The 11085-nt window shown below is 41.7% G+C and overlaps 1 protein-coding gene across 2 annotated transcripts; it reads right to left on the minus strand.

Annotated features, from left to right (window-relative positions):
* Positions 1 to 454: 454 nt before the first annotated feature.
* Positions 455 to 10647, minus strand: rp9 (RP9 pre-mRNA splicing factor). Of its 2 annotated transcripts, XM_029662936.2 has the most exons (6): positions 10317 to 10640; positions 9961 to 9991; positions 9543 to 9672; positions 6047 to 6138; positions 4905 to 4966; positions 455 to 1282 (listed from the first exon to the last, which is right to left on the minus strand). In XM_029662936.2, exons 1-6 carry the CDS (start codon positions 10460 to 10462, stop codon positions 1090 to 1092), a joined length of 654 nt encoding a protein of 217 aa, XP_029518796.1. In that variant the 5' UTR covers positions 10463 to 10640; the 3' UTR covers positions 455 to 1089. The 2 variants fall into 2 exon arrangements, with proteins under 2 accessions (XP_029518796.1, XP_029518795.1); XM_029662935.2 differs by lacking the exons at positions 455 to 1282; positions 4905 to 4966 and adding an exon at positions 4973 to 5932 and having other exon boundaries at positions 10317 to 10647.
* Positions 10648 to 11085: the final 438 nt, after the last annotated feature.

Genomic DNA, 11085 nt, shown 5'->3' on the forward strand with positions numbered 1-11085 from the left:
TTTACTCATTTGGAAAAAACAAACGGGAGTTTCTATTGGACAAATTCAGTTAGGTCCCTCCCCGTTTGGTTCCGTTTATGATTCTTAAAGGTAAATGGTTTCCATGATGAATACACGGACGGTGGCGATTCAACATGTAGAATCGTCGGGATATAAACAGGAAATGACAGCCAATGTTCTGTGGTCAGAGGTGATAGAACGGCCACCCGTTGAGCACGGCCGATGTCCGTGTTAGCCGGTCTTGTCCTTGTCATTATCAGTCAACGGCCAAACAAAATGCATGCAGTTGAAAAAAATTAAGACAATGTGAATAATGACAAATTGAAAGTATTTTTTACGTGCGGCTTCAAGATTAATTTGATGAGTAATAGAGGCTTTATCCTTGGCCACGCAGAACACACTGAAATACAGTACATTCTCTCTCCCTTTATCAAGCTGGATTTAAATAAAATAGTTCAATTCCAACCTCAATTTATTCCAAATATTTATGTACAGTAATAAGCATTCAAACATCCATCAGCGTCATTTGGAAGAAAATAAATATGGAAAAAATATGTGTTGCAATTTTCCCCACTCTATTTGTCAAAACAACAGGCCTACAATCAAGCTAAATACGAAGCAAAACCATCTCTAACAACATGCTCTGTTTTGTCACGTTTTCATTCGGATCTGATTCATCAAGCCAACATCCTTCATAACAGCTACAATCTGATTTCAACTAGTCTGGCTGGCTCAGGCCCCCCCGAGCCAGTCATGTCATTACCCATGCTGTAAGGGCTTTCTGAGATCCTCGCCTGAGGGGCCCTACATTCACAATCAGCTTTGCGGATCCATAGAATCTTATTCTGTATGATCTAATGGAATAGAGGCATCAACCATATGAGGGATGGGACAAGTCATGCATTATTTAAAGGCTCAGATGGAGGGAAGAATACTGAACCAAAAAGGGTCCTCTAGTGTGCACTTCGTAGTGTGCCATTGAGGCGACCCTGAGCCAATGGGTAATAACCACCATAGCTGCTCACTGACTGATAGACACTGCAGTGTAGCCATCTCCCTGCTAGAACAATCCAGGTAGGTTCCTATGGCTCAATTGGACTCAGAACAGTCACTGGTTTTGGAGGACTTGTGCTTCCTCCTCTTCTTCCTCTTTTTCTTGTCCTTCTTCTTGTCCTTCTTCTTGTGTTTCCTCTTCTTGCGGTCGCTGGTGGAGGAGGAAGAGGAGGAGCTGTCCGAGTCGGAGGAGGTGGTGTCCTGCAGGAGTTGCTGCAGCTGCTGGATCCTGGAGAGAAAGGAGAAATGGAGAGAGAGGAGAGATGGAGAGAGAAAAGGAGAAAAAGAGAGACAGGGAGATGGGTTAGAACCATTCAAGAAGAGGCATGGTATGATGAACTGAAACACAGTATCTTCACACACACACTTCTTGGAATATCCCAGAGGGTTTTCCTCTATAATCATTGGCCATTTCAGATTTCACCCAGAAGTGTCCCAGGTTATGAAACAAGTCTTCTAACAGTGATGGTCAGCTGACAGCTGGAAGGTACTGAGTATGGGGGTTATGATTTGCTACAGGTGTTTGCAGCTAGTGCTAAAGTGGGGGGAGAGAGAGAGAGAGAGACAGACAGAGAGAGACAGACAGAGAGACAGACAGAGAGAGACAGACAGAGAGAGAGACAGAGAGACAGAGAGAGAGAGAGAGAGACAGAGAGAGAGACAGAGAGAGAGACAGAGAGAGAGACAGAGAGAGACAGAGAGAGAGAGACAGACAGAGAGAGAGACAGACAGAGAGAGACAGAGAGAGAGAGAGAGAGAGACAGAGAGACAGAGAGAGAGAGAGAAAGAGAGAGAGCCCATTTCAGATTTCACTCAGAAGTGTCCCAGGTTATGAAACAAGTCTTCTAACAGTGATGGTCAGCTGACAGCTGGAAGGTACTGAGTATGGGGGTTATGATTTGCTACAGGTGTTTGCAGCTAGTGCTAAAGTGGAGAGAGAACGAGAGAGAGAGAGAGAGAGAGAGAGAGAGAACGAGAGAGAGAGAGAGAGAGAGAGAACGAGAGAGAGAGAACGAGAGAGAGAGAACGAGAGAGAGAGAGAAGAGAGAGAGAGAGAGAGAACGAGAGAGAGAGAAGAGAGAGAGAGAACGAGAGAGAGAGAGAGAGAACATTTCAGGCAGCCAGCAAAGTAGCTCTGCAGGTCACACAAGACCAGATCAAATATCAAGATGCTGAAACACTGCCTGAGAAACAACATTTCTCAATAAAATATGGATTTAACACAAATGATCAAACAGTTCACAGACCGAGGCATCCACTTCCTTTGATTAGCCCAAAACTTTACATTTCCATTGATTCGGTATGCTCAGAGAGGAGCAAGAGAGCTTGTGCAAGTTGCAAGAGACTGAAAACAACTCAAACGCGGCGGTTCCCAAGTGATCCTCAAACTTCATTAAGAATTCATCAGAGGAGCGCTGTCTTCAACGTTGACAACTTCCACCCAGAGAACAGAGACGTAATCATAAGGACTGTTCAAGGCAAGCACACGGAGAGAGATCTGGGTTGGCTCGTAGGTCCTCTGGCCAAGTCTACCACGGTTACATTTCACTCTGTCTCTCATATCATCATAGCTTATATGATCCTATAGATTGTAGAAGATGCCCATCGCACACTCTCTCCAATCATACTCACATGAACCTCTCATATTGCACCTCATTTCAGATGCTACTTTAAAACTTCCCTATATACACCCAAGTTCACATTCAATGTCGTTCATTGTAGTTTTTAAAGTACTTTTATTCACCTGTTTGATTAAGTGCTCTGTCAGCTTTCAGGGTGTGATTGATTTAGCCATTGACTTTAGTGTGTCTTTTGATGACTCTGAGCCTTTTCTTTTTATTACTTCGTTGTTGTTATTTCCCTGTGCTAAAAGGCACTCAGTTAATAATAGACCATTCTGACTGAGACAGTCGGAAAATGAAAGGGTTAGTTCACACTAATTACAAACTTATGTCATCTTAACACAATAACTGGAAAGTAGCCTAGTCTATAAAAGCAGAGTATAGTCAGAGACTGAAGATTTGAGTTTGTTTACTTGGCTGTAGCTAAGCATCAGCATTGTTGGGAGAAAAACAAAGAGAATCGTTAAGTCCTCTGTGACTGTGCTCCAAAATAGCTTGTCTGAATCAACAAACATGACTATATTCTCCCTCGTGCAGGTTGGAGATGCAAGTGCTATGGACACAGGACAGGGGACTGAGAGTGTCCCTTCTTCATGATCAAAGGAAACCAGAAAAGGAAGCAGTTCAGAGTAGAGGTCCACTGGCATGGCCGATTTCAACTTTTCATAACAATCCATAATCAGCCTTTTTGGACGCCAATTATGGCCGATTTCATTGAAATCTACGAGGAGACGGCGTGGCAGGCTGACCACCTGTTACGCGAGTTCAGCGTCAAAAGGACCTTGTGGTTGCAAGGAGCCAAGATAAGTTGCTAGCTAGCATTATACTTATCTCGTAAAAAAACAATCAATCTTCACATAATCACTTGTTAACTACACGTGGATGATGATATTACTAGGTTAACTAGCTTGTCCTGTGTTGCATGTAATCAATGCAGTGCCTCTTAATTTATCATTGAATCACAGCCTACATGTACTTCAACTGCGCCAAACGGGTGATAATTTAACAAAAGCGCATTTGCGAAAAAAGCACTATCGTTGCACAAATGTACCTAACCATAAACATCAATGCCTTTCTTAAAATCAATACACAGAAGTATATATATTTTTAAACCTGCATATTTAGTTAAAAGAAATTCATGTTAGCAGGCAATATTAACTAGGGAAATTGTGTCATTTCTCTTGCGTTCAGTGCAAGCAGAGTCCGGGTATATGTAACAGTTTGGGCCACCTGGCTCGTTGCGAACTGTGAATTAATTTGCCAGAATTTTACAAAATTATGACATAACATTGAAGGCTGTGCAATGTAACAGGAATATTTAGACTAAATTTCACTGAAAGAATAAACGTTTTGTTTTCAAAATTATAGTTTCCATATTAATGACCATATTAATGACCAAAGTCTCGTATTTCTGTGTTTATTATATTATAATTAAGTCTATGATTTGATATTTGATAGAGCAGTCTAACTGAGCGGTGGTAGGCAGCAGCAGGCTCGTAAGCATTCATTCAAACAGCACTTTACTGCGTATGCCAACAATTCTTAGCAATGCTTGAGGCAAAGCGCTGTTTATGACTTCAAGCCTATCGACTCCTGAGATTAGGCTGGCAATACTATAGTGCCAAAAAATAACATCCAATAGTCAAAGGTTTATGAAATACAAATGGTAAAGAGAGAAATTGTCGACGCGTCATAATTCCTATAATAACTACAACCTAAAACTTCTTAAATGGGAATATTGAAGAACTGGGAATATTGAACCACCAGCTTTAATATGTTCTCAAGTTCTGAGCAAGGAACTTAAACATTAGCTTTTTTTACTTGGCACATATTGCACTTTTACTTTCTTCTCCAACACTTTGTTTTTGCATTATTTAAACCAAATTGAAAATGTTTAATTATTTATTTAAGACTAAATAGATTTTATTTATGTATTATATTAAGTTAAAATAAAAGTGTTCATTGTTCATTCAGTATTGTAATTGCCAGCCGATTAATCGGTATCGGCTTTTTTCGATCCTCCAATAATCTGTATCGGCGTTGAAAAATCATAATCGGTTGACCTCTAGTTCAGAGTGGTGAGTCTCGTCCGTCCAATGCACCAGACTACCTTAACGATGACCAACTCCAAACAGTAGAGAAGGGGATCATATTTTCATTCATTCTTCTGAAAATATTTTTTGTTGATAATAAAAGGTTTATATTTTTCATAATACAGCCAGAAAGTACCTTGTTTCTTTTTCATTGCGTTTGTTTTCTCGGATCAGGTCGTACATTGGGTCTTCGTGTGCCTGCAAGAAACAGACGGTTTAGCTACATATTTACAACATTTCAAAGATAACATACATAGCAAAGCTCCAATGATAACAAGCACTGCAAGGTAAAACTCCATTCAGGTATTGTTTTTAGGCAACATAATTTCCCACCCTTTCAACTCTCTTCTGCCGGAATTGCATTTTAAAATATGGTTCTATTACAAGATATGATACACTTGCAGTTATGATAATCATTGCAGTGGCATTGTTGCATGCAGGCCTACAGAACAACTGCCCTGTGAATCTGCTGAGGAGTCAAGATCCAGAAGCATCCAGCAGCAGCACAGATACCTAATGCATCCCAAATGGCACCTATTCCCTATATAGTGCACTACTTCGGACCAAAGTCAATATAGTTCCTGGTCAAAAGTAATGCACTATATAGGGAATAGGGTGCCATTTGGGATGCAACTATACTGTATCCAGCTGCATCAATCAAGCATGCTCATGGTCCCAAGTAGGCAAGCACGCAGACGTCCCCAAGGGGTTATGGTTGGGACCAGGAGTAGATGTCCCCAAGAGGTTATGGTTGAGACCGGGAGCAGACGTCCCCAAGGGGTTATGGTTGAGACCAGAAGCAGGCGTCCCCAAGGGGTTATGGTTGAGACCGGGAGCAGACGTCCCCAAGGGGTTATGGTTGAGACCGGGAGCAGACGTCCCCAAAGGGTTATGGTTGGGACCAGGAGTAGATGTCCCCAAGAGGTTATGGTTGAGACCGGGAGCAGACGTCCCCAAGGGGTTATGGTTGAGACCGGGAGCAGACGTCCCCAAGGGGTTATGGTTGAGACCGGGAGCAGACGTCCCCAAGGGGTTATGGTTGAGACCGGGAGCAGACGTCCCCAAGGGGTTATGGTTGAGACCAGGAGCAGATGTCCCCAAGGGGTTATGGTTGAGACCAGGAGCAGGTGTCCACAAGGGTGTCTGCCAATACCAATCCTGGTCCTAGGGACTCATGTTTGTTCAAAACCAGCAGTAAAACATTTTATTTAAGTAGCCAAAAGACCTGATGATTAGTTGAAAGATGGATGAATGGATGGATGGACAGCTGAGACTCACCACTCTGAACTGCTCCAGTTTCTGGTTTCCTTTGATGAAGAAGGGACACTCTCGGTCCCCTGTCCTGTGTCCATAGCGCTTGCATCTCCAACCTGCACGAAGCGAGGGAGAATATAGTCATGTTTGTACCACAAAAACGTCTCCTGGCCCCTCAGAAATCACCCAAACAAGCTCGTGTTGAAAGAGATTAATATTTATCTTATATGGCTTGTAGGCTACACCTGTTTATGACTTAGCCTACATTTGACAAAATGTTTCTCAACTCGTTCTAATCTCTGAAACGACACGCAATTAAAAATAACATTCAAACATTTTGCCAATGTATTATCTGGAATATATTAGGCTTTGGAATACCACAGGAGAACAAATGAGAACTTTGTAGACTAACCCTATATGCCTTCTGTCCCCTCGCATATCATGAAAACGAGTGGGAGGAAGGGACAGAGGGAGGGATAGAGGAATTATTGGTGGGAAATAATGAAAGCCTTTGTTCTTTGAGGGACAAGCAGAACAAAAGTTAATCTCCGCTACACTGACTCGAAAATTGAAAAACAATGTAACTGGGAATCAAAATGGCACGGCCTTGCGATCTGGAGGCCGCCTTTGATTTATTTTTATTTTACTAGGCAAGTCAGTTAAGAACAAATTCTTATTTATAATGACAGCCTACCAGGGAACAGTGGGTTAACTGCCTTGTTCAGGGGCAGAACGACAGATGTTTATCTTGTCAGCTCTGAGATTCGATTCAGCAACCTTTCGGTTATTGGCCCAACGCTCTAACCACTAGGCTACCCCTTATATATGGGGTGGCAGCAATGGTTTGAGAAAATTGCAACATTTGAAAGATACATACACATTATCAGGCAAATCTTTTTTTCTATATTTACAACTTAGATCACCTATGCTGGCCTATGGAGTCCCTTAGGAAACCCAACTACCAAATCATCCAATAATGGGATTTCTAAATAAATTATCTCCCGAAAGGACTCCCGAAAGGACTTCTCTCTATAATATATAAACAACTTTAGGAAAGCTCATATTCTGAGCTAGCCATTCAAGAGTATGGTTCACAGATCTAACTGAATCTGAACAACCCTTTAACTGGAACAGAATATGGACAAATATGACCTTGGCATCTCGTAATCTGAACCATCAATTTATACATTTTAAGTTAACAGACTGTATTTAATACCAAGGAAATGTTTTACGGTGAGAATTGCCAAAACTCCCAACTGTTCACTGTGTCCCCTAAATAAGGTAGGCACATTCCTCCATATGATGTGGGAGTGCACTGCAGTTAAATGTTTCTGGGGCAAAATTACAAAATACACTTAGAAGTGCATGAATCCAAACATTTAATGCTTAGCATCTACTATATTACTTAACAAGGACAGCTCCTTGAATCTCTCAATCAGAGACAATTCCTGGATCTCCCCCACCAAAAAAAGATGTTGGCTCTTAGATTGCAATCACCTCACTCTCTCCCATTTAACCAGTAGATACAGTTACTATTAGAAGTTATACCATTAGATGTATCGACAGAGAGAATTAATGGTGCTAGTCAAGGAACAATTGAGGCCTGGACAAATATACTTGACTCTGTAAAGAATAATCTTGTCTAAAGCCCAACACATACATAATATATACAGTACAAGTCAAACGTTTGGACACACCTACTTATCAAGGCCTTTTCTTTATTTGACTATTTTCTACATGAAGAATAATAGTGAAGACATCAAAACTATGAAACAACACACATGGAATCATGGTGTAACCAAAAGTGTTCAACAAATCAAAATATACTTTATCTTTTAGATTCTTCAAAGTAGCCACGCTTTGCGTTGATGAGAGCTTTGCACATTCTTGGCATTCTCTCAACCAGTTTAACCTGGTTCCCACATATACTGAGCACTTGTTGGCTGCTTTTTCTTTACTCTGCAGCCCAACTCATCCCAAACCATCTCAATTGGGTTGAGGTCAGGTGATTGTGGAGGCCAGGTCATCTGATGCAGCACTCCATCACTCTCCTTGGTCAAATATCCCTTACACAGCCTGGAGGTGTGTTTTGGGTCATGTCCTGTCGAAAAACAGATTATAGTTCCACTAAGCGCAAACCAGATGGAATGGAGTATCGCTGCAGAATGCTGTGGTAGCCATTCTGGTTAAGTGTGCCTTGAATTCTAAACAAATCACAGCGTCACCAGCAAAGCACCCCCACACCATCACACCTCCTCCATGCTTCACGGTGGGAATCACACATGCAGAGATCATCCGTTCACCTACTCTGCATCTCACAAAGACATGGTGGTTGGAACCAAAAATCTCAAATTTGGACTCATCTGACCAAAGGACAGATTTCCACTGGTGTAATGTCCATTGCTCATGTTTCTTGGCCCAAGCAAGTCTCTTCTTCTTATTGGTGTCCTTTAGTAGTGGTTTCTTTGCAGCAATTTGACCACGAAGGCCTGATTCACAGTCTCCTCTGAACAGTTAATGTTGAAATGTGCCTGTTACTTGAACTCTGTGAAGGATTTATTTGGGCTTCAATTTCTGGGCCTGGTAACTCTAATGAACTTATCCTCTGTAGCAGAGGTGACTCTGGGTCTTCCTTTCCTGTGGTGGTCCTCATGAGGGCCAGTGTCATCACAGCGGTTGATTGTTTTTGCAATTGCACTTGAAGAAACTCTCAAAGTTCTTGAAATGTTCCGGATTGCCAGACCTTAATGTCTTAAAGTAATGGACGGTCATTTCTCTTTGGTTATTTGAGCTGTTCTTGCCGTAATATGGACATGGTCTTTTACCAAATAGGGCAATCTTTTGTATACCACCCCTACCTTGTCACAACACAACTAATGCTTAAACGCATTGAGGAAATAAATTCCACAAATTAACTTTTAACAAGGCGCACCTGTTAATTGAAATGCATTCCAGGTGACTACCTCATGAATCTGGTTGAGAGAATGCCAAAAGTGTGCAGAGCTGTCAAGTCAAAGGGTGGATAATTTGAAGAACCTCAAAAAATATTTGGATTTGTTTAACACTTTTTTGGTTACAACATGATTCCATGTGTTATTTCATAGTTTTGATGTCTTAAATATTATTCTACAATATAGAAAATAATAAAAATAAAGAAAAACCCTTGAATGAGTAGGTGTCACTTTTGACTGGTACTGTATGTATGTATATAGCCGGGTAGGGGAGTAGGGGGTGACTGACGAACAACCCTAGTTGCTTGAGGGGGTGGGAAACATGATTTCTGGGAGTGGAACGGTTGGATGGAGACATGTTGGGGATGGGAGGTTGGGTTGGTGGAGGCCCACTTATTTTATTTTTTTCCTGTTTAAACTTAATTATTATTTATTTTTGTATTTCTTACCGTTTTATTTTGAGTGGCAGCCTACAGGTACAGGTTTTATAAACGTATAATCTGAAATGGATAATGTATCTGCATTGTGGATGCAGGACACTCATAATAACCCTCTGTGTTTAAACTCACACTGCATGACCTTCACCTCCTTCCCCAGAGGCATCCACAGCCCCTTGGTGGGGGCGTGAGCCAGGAAGTCCCTAGCATCCTCATTTCCTGGATCAGCAGGAATACAGTCCTCTGGTTTGTACTCCTCCGCCTACAAAAAGTCACTGTGTTTCAAGGTGATGCAAGATGCCACATATTGCAGTTTCCATAATAATGTATTTTAGCCTGAGTGTCAGTCTGCTTGTGCTCTCATGCCAACTCCTTGTAACTCATCGTCATGCTTTGGCTTGACAACAACAGACAGCTGGCAAGAACACAAACGGATCTTGGACCAGGTTAAATACATGTCCTTCTACTGAAAAATGAGTTATTCCATAATATTTCTGTGATTCATTAACTGGTAATAACGCAAGTAGACAAACATGTGCATCTACTAGACCTTTATGAGTCCAGGAGGAGGTTTTTCATAACTGCATAGAGGGGAAAAGAAAACAATGCTTGTGAGAATAAATACGATGATCCAATTTGTGCTTAGGTAGCTAGGTACCCCTTGAACCAGTATCTGGGCAAAGGAGACGATGATATGAATCATGTCACACGCATCGTCTCCCTTGTCCAGATGCTGGTTAAGGTACGATACCCCGTGTGCAACTTCTACCAGCCAAGGCACAGTATGAGAACTGAAATGATGGAATGAGTTGTTAGCATTAAGGCTAAATCCCAAGGCAGATCAACTACAGTTACGTTTTATTAATACACAATTTCGATACCACCGAAAAGGTGTCCTTTACTCACAAGGTCTCCAAATGCTTCAGCTTTTGCACTTCTTGGTTGAGTTTTCTCGCTTGTTTCTTGAGTTTTTCTACATCGTGTTTTGATTCCTTGTGCCTTTTGCGGTCCCCTCTGTCCTCCGAGTCTCTCGATCTCTTTCTACTAGACATTGCAATGTCTTTGGGTAACTGGCTATGTTTATGAAATAACCGTTTAATTTGAGTTTGATACGATTTCTAATCAGAAATTCGTTGAAGTGAATCACTTTTTAGAGAAAATACATTCGGGACTACGTCAGGACATTTTTCTCGAACTCTGCACAGCTACTTCCTGTTTCTATTTGCGCATGCCATCTGTAAACGCAGCGCCGCCTGCAGGTCAAATGTAGTCGAGGACGCTTGATCAACAGCAAGGTCTATGGTTGGGTAAGGTGAGGTCTGTGGTGGTTTATAAAGAGCATTTATTCATGCCATTCTTCTTTGGAGTTTAGTGGCAGTTATCCTTATCAGCGAAGGAGCCCAAGCTATATTATACACAATAATGTTCTTATAAACAGTCTACGTGTGGAACCAAAGGGCTCCCAAGGGCAACAGCACTGCATCTTTTTAGTTTTACCTTTATTTAACCAGGCAAGTCAGTTAAGAACAAATTCTTATTTTCAATGACAGCCTAGGAACAGCGGGTTATCTGCCTGTTCAGGGGCAGAACGACAGATTTGTACCTTGTCAGCTCGGGGGTTTGAACTTGCAACCTTCCGGTTACTAGTCCAACGCTCTAACCACTAGGCTACCCT

This window comes from Oncorhynchus nerka, linkage group LG7 (genome assembly GCF_034236695.1).
Source record: "Oncorhynchus nerka isolate Pitt River linkage group LG7, Oner_Uvic_2.0, whole genome shotgun sequence".
Classification (NCBI taxonomy): domain Eukaryota; kingdom Metazoa; phylum Chordata; class Actinopteri; order Salmoniformes; family Salmonidae; genus Oncorhynchus; species Oncorhynchus nerka.